General features: G+C 43.8%; 1 protein-coding gene across 2 annotated transcripts in view; it reads right to left on the bottom strand.

Moving 5' to 3' along the window:
* The window catches only part of wnk1b (WNK lysine deficient protein kinase 1b), a 76,816-nt gene that overhangs the window by 33,557 nt on the left and 19,964 nt on the right, over positions 1 to 23,295 (bottom strand). Inside the window, exons 7-8 of one of the 2 annotated variants that reach the window (XM_086058959.1) lie at positions 19,809 to 19,919; positions 14,131 to 15,542 (exon numbers count right to left, since the gene is read on the bottom strand). In XM_086058959.1, coding sequence (XP_085915085.1) covers positions 14,131 to 15,006 — 876 coding nt within the window. In that variant the 5' untranslated portion in view covers positions 15,007 to 15,542; positions 19,809 to 19,919. Of the gene's footprint in view, positions 1 to 14,130; positions 15,543 to 18,742; positions 19,304 to 19,808; positions 19,920 to 23,295 lie in introns of those variants that run through there. The other variant, XM_086058958.1, reaches the window with a different exon arrangement.

Below are 23,295 nucleotides of genomic sequence, written 5' to 3'. Positions count from 1 at the left end.
CGTCACACGTACGTTTGTAGCCCCAAAGAAATGTGCGGCAAACCTACAAAACATGCAGTTGTAAAAATCGGTAACGTTACCCTAAAAAGTGTTATGTTTGAAAAATATGCCATTTTCAAGAAACACTTTGTATTTTTACAGGCAATCCTTGCACTTGGTCTTAAAAAAGTGCATCCCTGCCAAACAACCAACGACATGAATGATTCATTAGCTCACCACCTGTTGCACAGTTAGATGAGCCTATTTAGTCAACTTTATACTCTTCACACCAGGGTTGGCCTCGCCATTCGGTCCCGAAACTTTTGCTATTTCAGCTGTCTGAGTTTGATTTAATGGTTGGCAGACTTTCAGTGGATAACTAGAGTAACGTACAGCTCTGTCGCCCGAGAAGGGACAAGCTGTAATTAAAATCACAAAGTACATCTGGCTATGATTAGTTTTACAAAGACGGGCACAATAGGCGAGCACTCGCTGCACAAGAGCGGACGACACAAGTTTCCCTTTCGCACAGGACAGAAAGGGAAAAAGCGAACAATACCGTTTCTTATTAATAGCTGCTTAAAATATCTCACAATGAAGATTATGTCAGGGATTTAAGCGTGGAGCAGCTTTATTATTTTCCTTTCATGCGGTTCAAGTGCAGCCTTGACAGTAAAAACTAGCTTTTGAATCACTATTTATTCACGCACCCACATCACATGGACTCCATTTCCCACAATCCTTCCTGTGAACCAGCCTGTACAGTTCTTCTTGTTCGGGCTCAAAATGGCAATTTGTCACGTTTTTGGTTGATGATTGTACTGGTTTAATTTGCATTGTATGAATATCATGGTTATAAAACATTGTGCATCAAATGTTAATTTTCTTTGACAGCTATTCAAAAATTTTTTTTTGACATTGTCCAATCAATTTAGCATAAAAAGAATAATGTCTGTGTACACTTGTTAATAGTGCGTATGGACAGCTAGTTGAATTTATTCAGGTGCAAAATGCCTGTGAGTGAAGAAAATAAGGATCAGCGGCGCACCTGTCTACACGTGGGAGCGTGCCAACACACACACACACACACACACACGCACACACAGCAGCATCAGTGAGTATAAACACTTATGTTTGGAATTCCATTCTGAACCCTTTCTTTGTTTGAGCAAATAACTCGCACAATCCCCCGTGCTTGTTGATGGACTTATTACGCCATATCAAACGCGAAAACAACACGATGGCTGCGCCAACACAGAACTACATACTGTATGTTGACACAGGAACTTGTGAACAAGGTCCGCCTCTTTGCGGGAGCTCTCTGATGGCATTTCACTTGCTGCGAAGAGAAGACGTGACCAAGGATGACCCCGTCTATTTCCAGCGAGACGCCTATTCAAGTGAATCCTTAGACAGACTTCGGTTATTTCAGGTTAAACCAGGATGATTCGTTCAACCGGCCACTGCTCTACGAGAAATCCTCGGCTGTGCCAAAGGAAATCACACACACACAATTTCACTAACTGGACTCAAACAAATTTGTATGTAAAACGAGACAAGATCGCCATTACTTAATTATATGCTTTTACTAGTGTTATTGTACTGTAAAAAGTATGGGTGCTTAGATCTAGAAAGCTTTGGAACACAGAAACACACACACTGCAAGGTGGATGGATCATCCTCAATGACCATTCTTAAGAAGCCCCGCCCCTCCCTCCTCCCCCTCCAAAGTGACCCAGACATTGACCCAGAAAGCGACCTCAAGTCCCCGAGAACCCTCAATGCCTCGCCTTGTGTCTAAGAATGTCAGTGCGTGTCATGCACATGTGTGGCATTGTGCTCAATGTTTTGCACATGGCAAGATACAGAAGAGTTCAACTTCAATGCTGGGTTGGAATTGTGATTTGCTTTCCACACATTTACTGATTATTTGCAGCCCACTTTTATGTTTTGCATGTGAGGGAATGGGCCGCGAGTGTTTCAGGCCTCACGTGCCGAAATCTGAACTAAAAAGCAAAAGCTAAAAAAAAATAATAAAAAAAATTAACCACGTGACGCTGTTGCTGCCGCTTACACCTTCAGCCCTCGAGATGACTATTTTTAGACACACAAAGAAAAGAAATGAATGAAACACAGCTGAGCAAAAAGAGCTGAAGGCAGAGTAAAGGCAAAACAGTGGAGAACGAAATCAAATCTCAAGAGCAGCTAACAAAATGGTTTCAGCTAACAGGGCTATGATGTAGCATTGGTCAAAATGTTGTTAGGTTTATGCAACATAATTTCATTTAAAGGACTTAAATTATTTATTTTTGTTGTTGTAATTAGCTGGACTTCTTAACAAGCCCTTAGGCTATGCTATGCTAGCGTTAGCCAAGAGGGTATCTTGTAAGGACCTCGTGCCAAATTTTGGGCTATTGTTCAATACTGTATTCATTCACATTCAAGGCAGTTTATGGCAGTTCTCAAGCACGACCTTTTTAAAAAAAATTTTTTTTTTATCATCCCTCTAATCCGATTCAAGCTGTTGAGCTGAAACGCGGCTAATGTTTGGGCTAATTAAGGACATTTGCCTCCCTCCACTGCAGAAGCAGATTTCGAGAGAAAGAAAAACCTTCTCACATTTAAGCTTTAATCCTGTAAAGAAATGTCAGCAGTTCCGAGCTACTGTTGGGTTGCGACACTTTGTTGGGGACACGTTACTTTAGTAACACCCAACATTTCTGCCAGCGATTTCATAGAAAACAAGTCCATTAAAAAGATAAAAAGACACACACACACGCATGCTGCCAAAAGTGCGCAAGAGTAAATGCATGGCATAGCGCTCGGCTCGGCTCGTGTGCGTCCAGTTTGTTTCAAGCATTTCCATCACGCCACGAGGACCCGTTGTGACTGACAACGCTTATTAAATGATCTTCTGCATTTGCGCCATGTGCTGACAGGCTAATAGCCGGCGGGATTACAAAGTGGCAGTGTTGTGTGAAACAAATTTGCGCAGGCGTAGTTTGTACAACAGGATACCTGCTTTGTTTGTGTGCGCTCGCATGTCACGGATTGTCATGTCATGTTACAGTCGGCTTTCCTTTGGATTTCTGTGCGCAATACGATATAACATCCCAACACTTTTGCCCACCATGTGTAAATTGCAGATCTGTGCAACGTACATTGCATTAACCACAAAGTGCAGATGCGCTGTCGACTGCAACTGCTACTTTGACCACAATGCTGACGCTCCACATAGCTGTCAGTCACAACAAAATATGGGCTTACCGAAATAATCGTCATCATCCATCGTTTTGGGTTATGATTATGCCTCGAGAAACGAGTGACCCAATTTACAGCGCTCTAAGGTGGCAAACCGGTGAATTCAACAGGAAGAAATTTGGCAGATAGTTCACAATTCCTCAAAGAAGAGACTTCACGTTACTAGCAAGTTTACAATGAACATAAACAATAAAAGGGAATTTACTAGGGATGTAACAATTCACGAAAGCCCCGATTCAAGTCGATCGTCGATTTTTAGAGAATTTATGCTGACTAAAGCGGGCGGTATGGATTATCGACTCCGGTCAAGGACATGTAGTTTTGTGTTAGCGAATGTATGACACAATTGGGATTGAAACTGAGAAAATAAGAAGAGGCCAGCTTCGAGCACAGTCCAAACTCCAGCTCAGACGTCAAGAAAAGTGAAGAAAACTAAGCGCGCACATACTCGTGCATGCGCCATGCACAAGATTGACACAGAGGCTGCAGTTACGCTTTAGGCCAGAGGTGGTAGTCATGAGAAAAAAACTCCACAATGCACTTTAACTCATTTGCTCCCAAAAACATATAAATACGTTCTATTTTAAATATGACAATGCTCCCAAAGACGTATTTATAATTTTTTTATTTTTATGCTACAGCATACAGACTGCTTTGATGTAGCCTCTGCACTGCAGAGAACGGTTGAAGCAATGGTAGTTATTACAAAAACGGCCAGCAGAGTATACGAGATCAACAAGGGCCATGTTGGAAACAAGCCCTTTTCCCACAATTTAAAACAGATTTGTGAATAATGATGAAACTTAGCTATATTCTAATGCTAATTCTAAATGCTGAAAAACAGAAAATTGCCACTTATTTAATTCAACTTGAAAGAAAATTGCTATCCTGGGATCTATAGGTCTTCCGTTAAAATTACCCGTCATTGTTTTGCGGGAGATGTTGGGAAAATTGTACAATAAGTTATCACATGAATAAACACTTTACTATTTGCTGCAATGAAATACAGTACAATTTGCTGTGCCATGCAGAACTACAATGACAGAGCACAGTATGCAAGCCATCTTGTCCAACATCTCCCACAAGGCTGCTTTTCAAAGCATTTGGAAATGGAGCACAAAAAGAGGGGAGGGCAAAGGGGTCAGCAACGTGTGGGGAGGGGGAGGGGGAGGGGGGGTATTTGTAGACTTTTCCTTAAGTGTGCAGGTTGCTGAATGGGCCAATCATCAGACCACAGGGGATCGACAGTCCATTAGTTTCCTCACGCTGCCATTAAGTGTGCGCCTCCTTGTCTGCGCTTCGGCAGAAACTCACCTCGATTGCACCTTTCCCATGATGTCATCTTCTATCAGTGATTACATGCAAACGGTTAACTAATTTTAACATAGGTTTCAGGTCATTTGTCTATGGTCCAAACGGATGCATAAAAACGTATTCAGTGTGTAATCGCATTATTTGAAATCTGCACGTGCAAACTCAGCACAAGTCCCGATCAAATATCCACGCAGTGGCCATGGAAGCATGCTTTCAAATAAAAACACAAACACTCGTAAAAAGCCCCAGACTCCCACACGATTCATGTCTGAATTTAATGTCTTTTATTTTATTTCCTCCCTCCCTCCCTCCCTCCCTCCTGCTGCTGGTTTGGTCCCTGCGCATTTGGCGCTGTCTCTCCCCCTCAGAGAGGGTCAACAACAGGACGACGGGGTTGAGCCGTTCATCACCCGACGACACAATGAGCAGACATGGCGATGCTGCCTGTGTGCCCACATGCACATAAAAGACTAAGAGTGGAAAACCAACATGAGCGACCCTTCTGTCAACCCTGCTTTGTTGTAATTTATGTGAGCTTCGTGGCGACTGTGTACCAAAACGGCCACACATTTGAACCCAAAATTCAGAATAGAGAAACACATATAGACAGAGAACATAATACTCACTTAGACACAAAGTCTTGATCCTCTGCGAAGAACGACTCATAATACTGCCAGCTTACTGATGTATGATATATAGCTCACGGATCCCTGAGTCGCAGTTTGAGAATGAACATTTCAGACACGATATCTATGAATACAAAGTAAAGAAATGACTGAATAAATAAATGACTAAAAGTGAAAATGAACACGGATATAAAAAATATAATTCAAAATGTTTCACTTTTAGTCATTTATTTATTTAGTCATTTCTTTCATTCAAAATAAATAAACGACTAAATAAATAAATAAATGACTAAAAGTGAAAATGAACACAGATATAAAAAATATAATTCAAAATGTTTCACTTTTAGTCATTTATTTATTTATTTAGTCGTTTATTTATTTTGAATGTTGGCAGTTTTGGTCCTCCATCGATATCTCCCTATGTCAAGACCCACGCGTGACACAAAGGTTGCGTGTTGAGCAGAAATAAGTCCCACTTGAAGAAGAACATTTCCCAATATGTACAATCAAGATCGGACCTGCATTATTGTGAGATAAGCTCGTGACGCAACGTTGGCACTTCCTGTTTTATCACTGAGAAACGCTCGTTTCTCTGATAACTGATAACGCCCCAGCAAGGGGTAACGCAAAGCCTGTTTATCGGGATTCAGTCCAACCCATGCTGTGGACTTTTGCACACGTTTCCTACATTGACTAGCGACGAGGACCGAGCGCTTCACATCCCCAAAATGTGCTGACTTACGAGCGTACGTCGATGACGACGACGATCGCGGCTGCAAATTAACGCAGCTGCTCGACCGCATTAAAGACCAACAGGCGGCACTTTCCCCCCCCCGCCGCTCAAGTTCAAAACGGAACCGGGGAGTCGAGCACACGGAGCCCCGCGTGACCTCGCGCACTGCCGATTACGTCACACGGGCCGCTTCGCGAGGGATTGGCTCCTACTAATCTGGCCGGGAACTTCCCATTTCGCAGAGTGAGCGGTTTTTGCTCAGAGATGGCAACTCCAACCACAACACAGAAGCACAGACACAGACGGACGCATGCCGAATAGGACTGAACGCCTCATCCTGCTTTTTTCGCGGACGTCCTCAGCGTCATCCGGTAAGCACATTACCGAGCACAGAACACTCAGTGTCATTGTGTGCACTGCACTTCAACCCGTTCGCTCAAGCAGCATCGCAGCACATGCCATTCGACTGCTATTTTTAGGAGGCAGGCAGGATCTCTTTGTCTCCCCTCTTTCTCCCCCTGTTGCTGTAGATGTCTCTCGCCCACGATCCCCCCCCCCCCCCCCCCAAGGCGGATGTCAAGAGAGAAACAAAAGCGGATGATGGCGACACAATGAAAGCGCTAGACTGTTGCACACCTTAATATCGCACTTTGTTCTCATCCTATTTTCAGACCACCTAATAAACTCTTGCGTGAGTAATTTACTCCGCTTATCCCGCTATAAATATCAGCCATCAAGGGCCGACGGGAACAATGGCTGACATGTTCATCAGTTGCAGCTGTTGGCTGCGACGTGCGATAACATTTTGCCGTCATTCCTTTGGAGGCGCTGGTGAGTCCAAACCCACATTGACGTCCATCTGGGTCGCGTGGTCCATTCATTTCCTCAAGTGCCATATGAAAACACACGCACACACCGAGTAATGAGTGTACACCATAACATGTGACCCCGCCCCAACCTCTTCGATGACATCTTATCAGAGGAATGTGGGGAATCTGGGAGGGAGAAGCCCCCCACCCCCCAATCCTCTAAACACACAGGAATGGGACAAAAGCGGCAAAGGCAGACTAAAAACACTTGGTGGGGAGGATATTACTTGACGTGCAGCGCTGCTCGTTAGCAAGCAGCCTTGGATGTGCACCGACTCGGCTCGTTTTACGCTGATTCAGAGTTGTTTATTTTAGACGGGGGCGGCAGCACAATTACAGTCACCTCCATCTCTCTATAAGATGCACTCCAAAAAACATGTCTGTAATCCACTGGTGCGGCTCATTTAGAGCGCCTTATTGTTGGCCGCGAGTGTGTGCACATCACGCAGAAAAAGACAAAAGAGCGAAGAGGAGGGGGGGAATTTTATTTTAAAGTCCGACGTGACAGCCAGTGTGTGGAGTCTGTGGACACGGGTTTGGCAAAAGAAAAGCCCCTCCCACAACCCGATGGACGGAGTTATGTGTCAGCATAAAGGGGCTCGATACGCCAATGTGACATCAGTCAAATGTGGCCGACGTCTACCGCCTGTTTGACGCACCTCACCCCCTCCCACCTCTGCTTTGGAGCACCAGCAGCGCACGCTGTCTGTTCCTTTCCTTTCCTGGCATTCCGTCAGTGGCAAAGTGAGCGTATGACACATTTCTTCGACTCAATGTTGACACATTGTTGTCGTTACGGACCGCTTTTTTGTTGTTGTTGATGCATTTGCTGTTCAATCGAGTTGCCAAGACGGGTTTTTTTTCAAGCTAGCTCGTCCGACAGCAGACTTGCATTTTGATTGGAATGAAACAAGTTAATATAATGTGTATGTGTTAATAGTTTAGGTCTATACATTTTTTGTTTCATTGAAATATATGAACCTATCAATAATGAAATAAGTCAAAACATAAGGGGTAGGACTAGATACGTTTTCAACTTCTTCCTACTCCCTTTTGAACATGTAAACTGTGATATTATTGACAAATTATTTTATTTCTTCCTTTTTTTTTGTGCCGGTTGAGATTTGAGTGTGGTGTGATTTCTTTCTCATTCAATGGACACGTCCCACAACGTTCAAGAGTGGAGAGAATGACTTGACTTTTGTTAAGATTCTGAAGCCTCATTCTATATACATTTGACAGTATAAGTTTATTATTATTTTTTTTTTAAATCACTCAAATTTAGTCATGTTATTAGCATCACTCTTCTCTGTGGCGTGTCAAATTTAAAAGACAATTTCTTTTTTTCACATGGACTTCTAATTGGCTTGACATCAACCATGCAAAGCTAATATAAATACACAATATTCAAAAGTACTTCCAAACAAAGAACTTTTTGTGTGTCATGGGAAAAAGGAGCGCTCCTAAAATGTAAACCAATACGTGATCTCGGCATGACCAGGAAGCGATTATTTTCACCATCTCCGGGGATTGCCGTTGATGCACCAAACTTCCCTTCCTCTTCTGCTCTCTCGTTTTCTCAACTCATCATCATCTAACCTCTGTTTCTCCATCTCAAAGCAAAAGGCTGAGAACTGGGGTTCCGTTTCCTGTCTTCCTCGTCTCCATGGCCTGGCTCTATGTGTATATCCCTATCCCTTATACAAAATAATAAACATTGAGGTACAAAACAAACAAAGCTAAAATATGGCTATGTTTAGAGTGAACTATTAGAATCTTCTGTTTGGTATGAAAGGAAGGAGTTGGAGTGATGTAAAAGGGGGGGAGGGCGAGCAGGCGGTGCCGGTCAGATTAAAATGGCGAGACATGCAGATGAGTAAAAGGGAAATAATGAGATGAGCAGAACTAAATGACAAATCTGATTGGAAAGAGCGAGGCTTATGCAGGAGGGGGCGAGTGGGGGGGGGGGAGCTTGAGCTCTGTCATCGTGTTTCACTGTACAAGCCATCTAACATCTGCCTGGTGCGTTCGCTGTCCCGGTTTCACCTCGTAAAACACACACACGATCGCCCGCATTTCCCTCCCCGGGAACGCAGGAACGCGGCCTCAATTCAAATGATTATAATCGTTATAAAACGCATTAACGGCGTATGCCATCTCAAGCGCGCACACACACACTTTGAGACGACAGCACATAAATAAACGACGACTAAAAGCTGCTGTTGATTTTAATCACGCGGTCAGTCCTCCCCTCGACCCTTTTGGCAGTTTGACCCCACACATTGGGCTCGTGGAATCGACACAAATGAAATTCTTCGAGGCGGAAGAACGGCACGACCTCGCCATTCGACACACGCGCGCACGCACACACATTGCACTGCGGGAAGAGCACGGAGGCGGGTTTGCATATGAGGAAGCATCAGCTGCTTTGCCTTCCTTTTGTTAGTCACAGCTGGTTGCGATAGAAATGCGCAGAAGGTGATGGCGAAACACGGCGAGGGCCGGAAACCCAAACTCGCCGAGTGCGAGAAGTTACAAATGAGCCAATCGGTCAGACTCGGACCCAAAAGTTAACCTGCACTTTTTTTTATCCCGGCAGCTAATTCAAGATCAAGGAATGCTTGAGTTATTTTTAAGCGAGAATAACAAAGTGTTCCTGGACAGTACGCGCCGCTTTTCGTTAAGTCTCGCATATGAGAGTCATTGGCTGAGGAACGGCGGGCCGACAGTGCTTTACGCTTTTACGGCCCATAAATCCACCTGGGCTGTGTTTTGGGGGGGGGCTTTAGGTATCACAGTAACACATCTCGCTCGGACGTTTTTATGCGTAGGTGATCAATCTGTTGGAATGTGGTTGAGGGAGCTATTAGAGGATTACTGCACGCCGAGTATTAACCGGAAAAACTCATCATTGCTCCAGTTTGCTGGCCATGCTTGATATGGCGCTTATCGCATTCCCTCAAACGGCCGCTTCTCCCGAACGTTTTAACCTTGCTGGGCCCAATTTAACATTTTCGAAACACAACTGAAGCACACAAACCTCCACAGATAAGTTATTAAGTGTGGAGACGACATCTCTGTGCAAACGGGTCAACATTGCCATCAAATGCCTTTGGTGTCCTACTTCGATGCACTCAGAATAATTAAATAATGTTGATGCTGCCAGTGAGTTATAGACAGACGGAAAAAAACGTGAGAGAAATAATAATAATAATAATAATAATAATGCATTTGTTAAACACGACACAGCCGGCTTGCTAAGTGGATGATGTAAGTGAAGCTCCACAATGTGCTCATTAAATGCTTAGAATAGCTGCAAATGTCCACCCTGTCAGCAAGCTACAGTATTATTTGTCACTATTTATGTAAAGTTGAATGCAAAATGTCAATCTCTTTTTTTGGGCTGAAATGACAAACAGCATTCCAATAGACTCTGAAACGCTGCAATGTTGCTCACGAGATGCACAATACGTTTTCCTCCCGGTCAGCTTCGATCTGCACATCTCCACCACGGTCCGGTTTGAACTCGAGTTGCATTTGATGTTAATGACAACAAAACACATTTAATACTTACTGGAAAATAAACTGCGTATGTAATTTATAGCCAGCATTAAAATCCATTCGAGAAAATAAGGTTTAAGTGTATATGTGCTTTATGACATATTCTATATGTTCACATCAATCAATCAAACCCAGCTGCCGCTTGCTGTTTTGTTAGAGAAATCCGAACCTTCAGCCTGCGCGCCTCACCTCGGGTCCGGCCGCCCCCTAAGGAGCATGTTCCTATTTATCTTTCACAGAGCCGCACGACACCACTTTTACACTCCTTAATGGACTCTATAGTTCATCTCACCAAACATGTACATGGTCGTTTTTTTACACCAATAGCATAGAGTTATTTTGTTACGGGGATTCAAAGCGATCAACGTGATACAGAAACTAGCTTGTACGAGTGCAACAGAGAATGCATTGTGTGTAAATGGAGGACATGACATTTAATCTCGACTAACATCTCAATACTGCCAAAAGCTACTTGCAGCCTCGATTCATGATCCTTCTTTCATTATGGAACAGTGAAAATCAGAGCCGGGCACTTTCTCCTTTCACCTTTCTCTGTGTGGCGTGCACACACTCGTGGTTGACAACGAGGTACTCTAAAGCAGCCAACGGGCTGTCCAAAGGGAAGATACATTTTCAGGTTATAAACTATGCTAGCTAGCTAAGTGCACATCATAATTGTGGCAGGCAACTGATGATGTGAACTAAGGCGCTTAAAGTCTTTATTGTTCACAATGAGGGTGGGACGAGTGTGTCATTGGACCCGTTTAAAAAAAAAATCAATTTCATGCTACATCTCCACAACTCAATACTACAGTTCTCACTCAGCAATTTTATTTCAACAAGCATTTAGGGGGGGGGGGGGGGGGGGTCTTTAAGAGTGAAACTAGATTCAACTTTTCACAACAAGATTGCCTCATGGCAGTGACTGAGTGACCGTTATTGCAGAGACAGAGACTCTTAACTCCGCCTTCTCTAGACCCCAAAGTGTGGAATAGTAGTCTGTGTGCGTGTCCGTCGAGTGGGGGCTAATCTGCCTTGTGTTGCTGTTGAGGGAAATTTCAAGGTCTCTGAGTACCAAAGGAGCTAAGAGCTCAGAGGTCACACACATGCATGCAGACACACACACACACACACACACACACACACACACACACACACACTGGGCCCCCGCCTCAGTTTTTGGTCTTCAGTTTCTCCTCTCCCCACATGCACCCCCCTTTGTTTTCTCCCTTCCTCCTCACCATTCTCGCTCAAATGTCCCGCCTTCCAAACAAACATTTTACTCAACCCAGCACGTTTAATTGGAGGTCTACCCCACAAATGGCGGCAAAAGGCTGGACATGCTCCGTGTGATCGCCAGTGACACCATCGGGCCCACCGCTAGCTCCGACCTCCAACCCCCGTCATGCACCCGGGGGCCTGCTGTTCATCTGCCACATTACAAAATTCCGTTGCCCTTTTTTGCTTTTAAGAATGCTAATTGCTAACTGACGCTTCTCTTTTTCATTCTGCACGAAGGTAAGCTAGTGGGCTCTTTCGTCCCCGCATCTATCTGTTGGACAATCTTCCTCACGTGGGCTTATGCAAACCATTCCGTCCTAACCCGATCCATCTATTGATTATTCTGGCAGTCTCAATAGACCCACAGACCAAACATCCAGATTTACAATGGCACCATATTGTGCACATTCAGTGATCAATCGATTCATTTTCTGAAGCGCTTATTCCTCACATGTTACGATTAAAATGAAAGAGGTTATCAGAATTTAAGAGCATCTTTAATCATACAGAAGAGTGTATTTATTTATAGGCATCTCGATATCACGATATCGCTAATTTTCAAATGATCCATTTTTAAAATGGCAAATTAATTGAATTTGATTTATTGCCCAGCCTTAAATTTGAAGACACATCATTTAAAAGAATATATAATAAATAAAAATCATATTACAAAAAGTAAAAAAGCACAAAAATAATGAACAAATTAATAGAAAAATTTTATATTAGGAAATACGCCAAAAAATATTTTTAAAAAAATTAAATGAGGGGGGGGGGGGGGTGAAATGACAAAAACATAAGAAAAAAAGATTTTAGATTAAAAATAGAAAAAATTAAAAAGTAGTTAAAAAAAAAAAATCATTCAAAAATGTCAAGTTCAGACCACAAAATATTAGAAAAATTGTTTATATACCAGTATATAATGTATGAAAATAAGTATTAGTTCATATTATTTAATACTGGATGAAAATGCAGCGCAAAAATATTGCCATCAACCGGCCTTCTGCCATATTTCAAGTTGTGCACATGTGGAAAAGGAACTCCCACGCATGTCCACATGCATGTCATTTTATTCTAGACTCATGTCAGCAGTTGCTCAGCCGTCGCTGACACACACTCCATGTGTTTGGATTGGAGCAAGAATCTGTAGGAACCAACTTGCCTCTGCAGGCATCACCACAGGGCCCCGCATTCTTACATAACACACCCCATAGATCATGTTTAAATGGCGCGTTTCACTCCGCTAATCCAGGATAGACGCAATAGAATGAAGCATCTCTCGTTTTGAGTTGAACCGATAACCCCTTTTCCCTGCCTGGCGCGGCGGCAGATGATGAGAAAGGCGCGCGCGACAGGAGACACATTTTTGTTTCCTGGTAAACAAAGCGGCGTTTCCAAGGCGCTGCGGGCGCATCAGGCGAGGCTGATTTTAGTTGCTGGGACTGCGGGAGCCGTGAGCAGCATCTTGTGACACGATGAATTGCGGATGGGGGGGGGGGGGGGGGGGGGTCTCACCTGATCTGATTTGGTTGAACTCTAAGCACCAAAACAAACTGTTTCAATGTGTAAATTCTGGGAGGCAATCCATTGATTTTTTTCCTTATTTGTCCTCCATTACTTTTTACACTAAAAGCATCTCAAGGGAGACAAACCAATGCCTACTTTTCCACGATGTCATGCCTTCACTTCCAAGCGTGTGAAAAGCAACCAATCAGACTGCTGTGATGTCATCACTACCCAATCGGCATGACATCTGCGGCTGTGCAAAGCAACCACAGTTAACAGTGTGACTCCAGTTCATTTCCTTCTTTGACACCGCTCCTCATTCATTCATTTCAGGGTTTATGACTCATTTCTGACGCATTGCAAAGTGCCAAAGTTGTGTCGTAGTACTTTATCCACTCCAACCTGTCATAAATGCCATTTGACCAGTTGGGACTGTTGAAATGCATCGGACGCTTACGGGGCTGCTCAAAATGAACTTCTCTTCTCTTCTCGCCTCTTTCCCGCCAAAGTGCATCCAGGAAACGAGTACTCTGCCTCGCGCACGCTCGCTCGCTCGCCGCTTGACACATCCTCAATGTTGCATCAGTGCACAACAATGCGACAAGAGCATCCTGTGGCGGCTCATGTGCCACCCCGTCCTGTTTCACACGGCTCTTTTGAACACTTAACAAGCCTGACATTCAGTCTCTGCGTTTCAATCATACGCGAGCAACATGCTGGTATTTTGGTGACCGAGAACTAAAAAAAAGAAGACAGCAGGTTGGAAAGAATTCTCTTGTTCAGGCTTCGGTATTCTGGACGGCACGAAATGTGGAAATCTGAACAGCTAAACCTACAAAATTGTCAACATTTTGATTTAACACAAATTTCTACACTGCATCTCGCATCTCGTTTCATCTCCTGACGTATCTAAATATTTTGGCCTGTGAGATTTTTTGAACTCCAAAACGTTTGAGAAACACAGCTATCGAGAAGCATGGTTAGAAAAGGGGAGAGGCCATACCTGCAGCTCGCACCACGCCACTTCCACCGTCGTCTCCGTATCGAGCCCTTTGTACACCGTCTTGAAGGAGCCTCTCCCGATCTCGATGTCGAACTTCAAGAAGCGTCCGTCCGGCGACGTCCCAACCGCTTTGGTCTCCGCCTCCTCAATGTCCTCCTGCACTCGCTTCTCGGCCTCCCGCTGCTCGGCGCGCGCCTTGGCCAGCTCGGTTTCCCGCTGCTCCTCCTCGGAAGGGCTGACGGCGCTGCCCGCTGGCGATTTGCCACCTTTGGCGGCCTCCTGCGTGGCGTCGCCGTGTTTGCCTCCCGTTTTGTTGTTGACGTCCGATGCTGTCGAGCTGGGCTCTTTTGTCCGTTCTGCACCGACATGTAAAGCAGCGCTACTATTAGGACTGGCGTGTGACCCACCGTCTCTGCCTAGATTTTGGATTGGCCCCTCTCCGGATCCTCCGCCAAGCCCCAAAGCAGGCCGAGGGGTGACGCTTTCTATTGACGGCCCCTGGAACGCCCCCAGTGCGGGCCCAGGCCTCGAGGGCTGAGGAGAAAACAAGTTTGGCGGCCCCCCGCAGTCCAGCGGCGACATGAGGATCGCCGCCCCCTTGCTGGGCAGGTCCAAGGCGGTCGCGTTGGAGTCGCAAATAACACTCCGGCGGAAGAAGCGGTGCTCGGCCGTCTTGGAGTCTCGGTCCATCGTGTGCCGCCGCCGCCGGCGCTGGACTTCCGGATGCCCCTCCAGGTGGGCCCCAAGCTTCTCGACCACATGCGTGTCTGAGCTGGCGGAGCCGTTCACATTCTTGCGGGGGTTCTGAAGTGATGGCGACGGCGGGGCCGGGGCAATGAATGTCACGGCCTTGTTGCCGCTTTTGCTTTCAGACATTCTTCCCCTCGGTTGTACACCGCCAAGCAGGTACTGTTTCGTTTTCAACGCCTCGACCTCCAATTAAAAAAGTCAACTAAGCAGGAACGGCAATGGGGCGGCCTCCGAATAACATTCTGTGTTCTGAACTGGTTCAACAAGACACCGTACAGTTCCTGCAAGTCCCTCTTGAGGGCTCAGGGAAGCCCCAGGAGATGACGGGGGGCTTTCTTTTGAGGCCCGGGGAGGGACTCAGGGAGGTCAACAGGCAATCAAAGGAAGGGGGGTGCAAGCACTGCAAGGAGATGATGCCTGTGAGATCAACACCCAAATCCATCCTGCTGCCAACATCCAGTAAGGATCCACCAAGACATGGACAGGCGAATTATCGTCCCATGGCCTCCTGAAGCCTGATAAGAGAAAAATAGGTTGGGAATCCAAGAGCCACTTGGAGGTCCTGGGGAATTGACCTTGGTGGGCCTCTGGACGAGGTTGCTGGTTCGGAAGGCCGAGGCTGGCCTATCCTGGCCCAGCGTTGTCCGATTCGGTCTTGGTCACTGCAATGAGAAGAAGCATAAGCATTGAAATATTGTTTGGATTACACTCGAACAAATGTCCAGCCTCTTGTCAAGAAATTCACTTCACCAACAAACAGACGTGACTTTTTGTTTCTTTGTTGTCAGTCTGCTAAGACGTGTTCCTTGTCATTGATCAATAGGACGGGCAAAGTTGTCCCTGGCTGCAATAGCGGTAAGTAAACACAGCAAAGGCAGACGATTGATGCTGCTGCGGCGGCAGTGAAGTGGAACAATGAAACAGGAGGAAATGTTTGTTACAAAGTGGCAACAATGCCCCTGCCTGTTTGATGATTCCTCAAGGGAACACCGTGACATAGTGGGAACAAAAAAATTGGTGATTTTTTTTTTTTTTTTAGAGCAATTAGAATGGGCTTATAGTTACATAAAGTAATCAATGCAAGTCATTAATTCCTCCTAAAACCGTTAAGGAATGTCATGACCTACGACGAACCGCTACAAGCCAAGACGTGGCTGATTAGATTAGAGTATTTGGAACACTTGATTGTCAACAAGAGTCGCTGTAAAGCATGCAAGTTTCCGATGAATAAATTACATTTGTATGAACTCACAAATTTAGCTTCTGTGATCTACAGTGTTACGATGGAAAGTGCACTGATGTAAGACAAGCCAGGCGAAAAAAGAAAAAAGTCAGCTCATGTCGAATCATCAGTGCATAAAAATGTTGAAAATATCCCACACTGAATCGCTCCACGAGTCATTTTTAATGCGTGATGTAGACGTACGAGGCCTTTAATTGCTCCGCGCTCCCAATTTATCCCAAAGTCACCGCGGCCTGGCTAACCTCAAGGTTAGGCTGCTCGCCGGCCAGGCAGCAGCTTAGGGACGGGGGTCACTCAAGAGTGACGGGGATTGAACGGCTGCACAGCAACTCCATGCATGTCTGGAAACCACGGAAAGTATGTTTATCAGCAAAGTCAATTTGCTCAGTACTATGAAAGGCAGAGAGGTACACACCTCCGCCAAGGCTGAATAACCCTTGGTTGGTTCAGCGAGGCAACATAGCACATCAACATTTTTGGATTACCGGTAATCATGAAGAAATTAAAGAAAATCTTGACATTTTTACATTTTAAACTATTTTTTATGTTGTAAAAAGACACGGTGATCTGTTGATTTGAATCCAAATAAAAGACATTAATATATGGTTAAAATATTTGTCTTTAATTGATTAACTCATTCATGCCGCGTAGGTTTCTATTCATCAAGTGGAATCCAACCATTTACTGCCAACATTTGTCAAGTATGTTTTTCAACAAGTTGGCAAGGAAAAGGATCTCGCCCCGTTTGTGAAATTCTGGTCCATAAACCACTGTACTTGCATACAAGATTGCACAGTTGCATTACTTTGAATTTGAGATAAGCACAGCTTTCGAGTTGAAGATAAATGTTAGGGGGCGAATCTCTGCTTGGCAGGTCGATTAAGAGGGAGAGAAATGCCAACACATTGGAAGATGGACAATTTTAGACACCTCACACTTGAATAGCGTACGTATACAATTGGTGTAAACAGTGTGTGTCACGGTAGTTAGTAGAAAGTGCATGTTGCAATCATGAGAAAAGATGAGTTTGATGAGAATGGCGAACAGCATGTTAAAAAAAAAAACTAAAATGTTCAACTTGAGCCATACAGTGAGTCTTGTTTTTGTCATTTTATAAAAAATATAAGCCTGTTATTTTTTGTTTGGCATGTTATTTTCACAAAAAGCTCATTTTCTCCACTTGTTGGTCAGAAAACAAGGTTTTGTTTTGGCGAAATCAACCTATGTTCTAGTGCTGACTACTAAGAATGAAAAAAGATAGGAAAGAAATTCTGGTGTGAGAAGAGAGCTTACTCTTGTGCTGCTCATATTGACACCACAAAAATGCAAAAAAAAAAAAAATGGATTGCAACATGGGAAACTGCTTTGAAAATGGTTGTCAATGAATGAGTTAATCTATTTTTTATTTATTTAGAAAATACCTTATCTCTGGAAAAAATATCCCACTTCATTTGATCTTTAATTAGATACGCAGCCACTTTCCACACAAACAAAGACTTTAGTGTTGTCAAGTTGTCATCTCTGCACCGCACCAAGCTTACTGGAGAAAATTCAACCTCGCTGCCTTTTGGAGGATTTTAACTGCTGTTACCACTTCATAAACCACTGCAATTAACTGCGTGATGATGAACTCCGCCCACCCTCACCCCACTACCTCCAATGTGTATAATAGAACCCTCAGCTACTGTTTGCACAGTCAAACAGATGACCTGCAAGACTCGGGGAGGAAGTCACAGCACATGTTCCAACCTGCTGTCCAGATCTCGACAGCCTCGGTCATGCGTGAGACAATAGGTGATGCCGAGTGATGACGAAGACGCCACACAGCTGTTCGTCTCATCTGTGGCCAAAAGGCATTACTGTGATGTGAAGCAGCTGCGCGCCACGTTCCAATTGCTGCACATTAACTGTAACCAAATTTTTGTATTTCATGAATGCGAGGTCAAATAAAGATGCTTTGGGGAGGATGACGCGCAACTGTCATAGGAAATGAGCCACGAGGTGTTTTCGCTCTAATTTCCCAACAGCTCAGTGTTGTCATGAGGCAAAAAGTCAAGAAAAGTGCAGCCGTTCTATCTCCCAGTGGCCAATAAAGCGTCACGTCAACAATGTCAATGTGATTTTAAGGCTTATCACCAGTGGGCTGCGTTGACCAATCACAGATGAGCAGTCTTTGCAAGAGTCATTACTGTACTTCTGTTTTTGATACAAGGTTGTCACCTCATTTGCTGTCCATGGGAACACTCAAGTAAGGTCAAAGTGACATGAACTGTGCTGTAAAACAGGAAGGAAGGAAACAATTGGCATGCATGTTTTAAAAGAAAAAAAAAAGTCTCATAAAATAGAGGAAATTGCCATTTTATTAGATTTGGGAATATTTAATCTACTCACGCATTGTTTTTACTTTTATGAACTCTCAAGTTATCAGTAACATCAACATGAGAGAAACAATCACATTAATCGCAGTCTCATGAGACAAACGGATGCCTCGTCGTGTTTGGAGTCCGAGAGATGCTTCTGGGAAACAATTTGCAATTTGGACGACTTTAGAACAACAACATGGGAGACCATCCTGCGTTGAACATCTCATAACTTTGAATGTAGGAACATGGCCGTTACCTGTTCCATCTGTTCTCGCGGATGATTTGTAGTCCCCAAACTTAATGACGAGCCTCGCTCCTCTTTTCTCCTGCCTGGGGGGGCCCGCAGCACAAACGGCGCACACAGCGTGTCACGACAGCGCGTCACATTAAACCAACAGATGCTTGACGAAAAGCCCCGGACAGACGCAGATAAAGCCAACAGCAAGGCGTCTTCGCCATGACTTCGAATCCCTCCGGTTAGGTGAGAAACGGTTCCACCGGAGAGCTGCGCACTTAGCGGGACGCGCGGGCAGCTGCGAAGCCGCCAGACAGACACCTCCCACCGGGCAGAGATAGCCAAGTTCGCCCGCTGATGTCGCAGTGGCTCTGGTGCTTTCTCGTCTGGTCTTAATCAAAAGTTGCGCGCTAGTTCTTCCTATGTATCCAAAAACTGGTTGGCTGAGTGCCGTATTAAGTGAATAAAATCCAGGGACAGGCTTGTTGAGTCCACGGTGTTGAAGCTCCGGGACGGAGAGTCGTTGTGTACTGAGCTTGCTCAGTGCTCAACTGCGATGACTCGACAAGGCAACCGCCGTGTTAAGACCAACGACATTAACCCGGAAAAGACACGGAAATGAGCACGCTTGACTTTCAAAATAAAACATTTCAACAGTCACTTCTGCACACGGTTACCGCTCATTGTGTTCAGAACGAAACCCCACCACACGCATTTTAATCACATACTGCTATTGCGAGTAAAACTCAACATTTTGCTATATTGTACGGTCGTAACTATGTAAGATTTTACACAAATTCGACAAGTTTTGTTTTACTTTGTAAGATTTTACTGGAAACGTTATTGTGTTTTATTGGCAATTTCACACTAATTGAATTCGACACGTGTTTAATAAGTACATGCACGGTTATCCTAATTAGGATCACAGGTGGGCTTGGAGCCCAACTAGCTTTGTGCCAGTTACGGGGCACAAAGAGACAAAACAAGCATTCACTTCTCACTTGCATTTACACCAACTGCCGATAGTCTACAGACATTTCAAAGTGACAAGTCCTCAGCATTCAACCTACAAAAATACAGTACTCACCTCTTCCATCAGTGCGCAGGCCCTCACTCCAACTTTGTCACCATGCATGATTTTATTCCATTCTCGCTCATCAGTCCGACAAGCAGCCGGCTTTCACTGGAGGGCGTCTGCCTGCATACAAGAGCGACATGTATTCCAGAGATGTGGATTATACCTACTCGGCAGCAGTTGCACCCGGGGGCAACACCTCCCACTGAGGTGACACAGATGAGCCCAGCTGCTTTGTTCAAGTCCTCAATAATATTGACTATTTATTTGAACATTCTGCTTATTTAAACAAATGAGTACAACAACTGTTCTTGTGACCTTGTTTTCAACCTTACTTGGCAGCGAAACCTTTCAAGGAATACGTGACTCATTGAGCCATTTTCGACAGTAAGAAGATCGTATTTTGTCTGTAATGAATTGACGTCACTGTTTTTCATAAACAATTAATACCTTGAAAAACGAATTTTGCCACTCGCTGTCAACTGAAGAGGACATCACCTGTGCTGAGGAAATAGGTAATGACCAATTATGGCTCCGTCTGTTGACCAAACCCAGAAAACAGACGTCATCTTCAATCAAAAATAATGAATTAATTCTATTACCACTTGATTGAATTGATACGATTCTGACCCAAGCCATTGAACTAACATTTTCCAGAGTTCATGTGTCCCAGTTACTCAATTTTCCTTTTGAAATGTTCCAACTTTAATAATGAACAGTACAGCTTGTTTCCACTTATCTACTTCATTGCTTGATATGAGAAGACTACTTTTGTGTTTTTTGTTTGTTTGTTTGTTTGCCGATGAAAACCACACAAGTACCACCATTGTTGTACATTTCAAACGAGAGGTTAGTCAGCGTCGAACAGTTTGTACTTGCCATCTTGACAAAATGCACACACGTTGCTTTCTTGTGATCCGGCGGCCGCGTATTTGCATGCACACTAACAAGCAAAAAGAGGAAACTGTCAACTATTTGATATGATATCAAATAGTTTACCATGCATGAAAAAGAGTAAACTGGGTTCAGAGCCCGAAGGCCACATGCTGATTGACAGCTCGTATCCACGTCAGACTGTGCACCAATACCGCTTACTTTGCACGTCACCTGACAAAGCTCAATGAGTCCTCCGGCTATCAGTGTAACACAACTGGAGGATGGCGTGACCCCAAGGTATTGAGGTTGCCGGTAAACGGGCCCGGCGGGTTGCAACAGGTCAGAAACTCGAGCCAAATTGGGCTGCTTTCACTCTCGCTTTGAACAATTTCTCGTCATGTCTTCCGCTGTCCGATTCCTCTTTTTATCATTTAGGGCCCTTGAGAAGGAAAAAGGTGTCATCATTTTGACAAAAATGGGGTTCTTATGTGAGAAATCTGCAGTTAATGGCCGTTAAAGATTTTTTAAATTGTTTTACTATAGAATCCATTCATCGATAACATCATTGATATTCTTTTTTTTAGCACAGTACAGCTGTCCTGAGCCAGACGTTTCAGCCGCTAGGCTAACCGCTATTTTCACAAATTTTCGGACTATCGGACCCGATTGCGTCATCTTGCGTTATAGTCGAATGACGGCAGCAGCCTTAAATGACAAATCTAACCTAAAAATGTCATGTTTGGCCTTTGCCAATGTTCCTTTATATCAGAATTTGGGGGAAGCACTGCTATTTGCAAAAAAAAAAAAAAACACTTTCCCATTCCTTTCGACCAAATCCAAGCTCATTAGCATTTTTTTCTTCATGTTTCTTTAAAAATGGCAATTATGGAGTACTCACAGCTTTGGTGAAGCTCTGACCCACTGTACCCTCAAAACTGATTTAATAACCATGAGAAAACTATGATGTGTATTTCAACAATATTACTCACCATGCAGTGAAGTTTTAAAACCACAACAATTGCTATTCTAATCTTTCATGTAAAACTGTGTTTGTTTGAACTCCACAGTCCTTGCAGCTCACCCACAAATGGGCCTGCAGTAAACCCATCCACCAGAGAGTGTCACTAAAGAGCCCAATCTTCATTTCTCTATTAAAATGTCTTTTCAATCTCTTCCCATACTAGTGGAATGAATCCCATTCTCCTCCCCAACGACATATGTTCTCAATCCCCTTGGTAACTGTCCACTTTGGAGGCAATTAAAGTCAACTAGCTATCTCCCCCGCAGGGCTTGGGAGAGGTTTGAATATGACATTGTGGTTTGGTTGTGAACTGTAATTAAGTGTTGGGAATTCCTCAGCAGGGCGGATGGGAATGAGAGAATGTGCGTTCACCTCAGCGATCATCATCTTCTTTTATAGGCTTTTTAGGTGTCTTACAAAATAATGGGCATCAGCACAAAAGCTGCGGTTTATGTCATCTTCTTCATCTTTGTGGATTAAGTCTTCCTCGTCTCAAAGACAGTAACAATTGAAGGAACCCGGCAGCCTGTCTGCACCAGTTTGTCCCTAAATAGCCATACTTTAAGCACCATAATTGCTAAAGTGAGAAATGGGGGGGGGGGGGGGGCTCTTCTTACTGCATGGGTAGAGTTTTAAACACATGATTGAAAGAAAGCAAACTAGAACGTAAATAGGTCACTTTTTTTTTTAGTCAATAAGAAAAACATTTTAGCATTAAAAAAATACTTGCCCATTCAATTTGGTGACCAAAAGCCATCTCAGCCCTAAATTCAAAATAATTGTATGTGTTAGGACAGTGCAATTGGGGCACAGCAGGGGTCCAGGGCACAAAAAGTACATTTTAAACAAATATCAACACTGACCTATTTTTCGCATAGAAGACTCAGCTACTGGCAGCGTCTCTGTTTCTGTTCAGCCCTTAAGCAGCCTTAACTTTAATAATGAACACGCCAAATTGATGCATCACTGTTTTACACTATATATAAAAAATAAAGAAATGCTAGAGCAGGGATAAGCAGTGATCCACTCAAACATGGATTATTTTGATCAAAATTTACACGCCCTGATGAAAACTCGGGAAAACTAAATTCAGTGTGCATAAAAAATAATTATTAAAAAATATATATATATATATATATATTTATATATATATAACTACAGCCAAATAGGACTATTTTTCAGTTATAGTGAGTACATTAAAAAAAAAAATTAGGACAGGAGAATACCAAACAATTACAACAAACTTCTTGTCTTGTTGCTACTGGAAGAAATAAGTGTCAAATGCAAATCAACCTAAAAAAAGTTGTGACATTTCCAGTACTTGCAAAGTTAAGTATGAATATACAAATTATGTGTGATCTTTTACTATTCTTTCTTTCGTGTGCAACTGTGCATACATGATTTAGAAAAGCACATGGTGAGGTGACGTGACTGGCACCGCCTGGGTGGTGTGTCTTTTTGTGCATGTGTGTGAGTGTGTGTGCGTGTGTGTGTGTGTGTGAGAGAGAGATAGACAGCAAGAGACCAGCACAGCCTGGCACTGAAAAATGAGAATGAAGGAGACAAAGAGTGTTAAGACAACAATGAGACAGACTGACAAAC

This window comes from Leptonotus elevatus, chromosome 17 (assembly GCF_054856555.1).
Source record: "Leptonotus elevatus isolate MCC_2025b chromosome 17, RoL_Lele_1.0, whole genome shotgun sequence".
NCBI lineage: Eukaryota > Metazoa > Chordata > Actinopteri > Syngnathiformes > Syngnathidae > Leptonotus > Leptonotus elevatus.
This window is presented reverse-complemented; position numbering and strand designations above follow the sequence as displayed.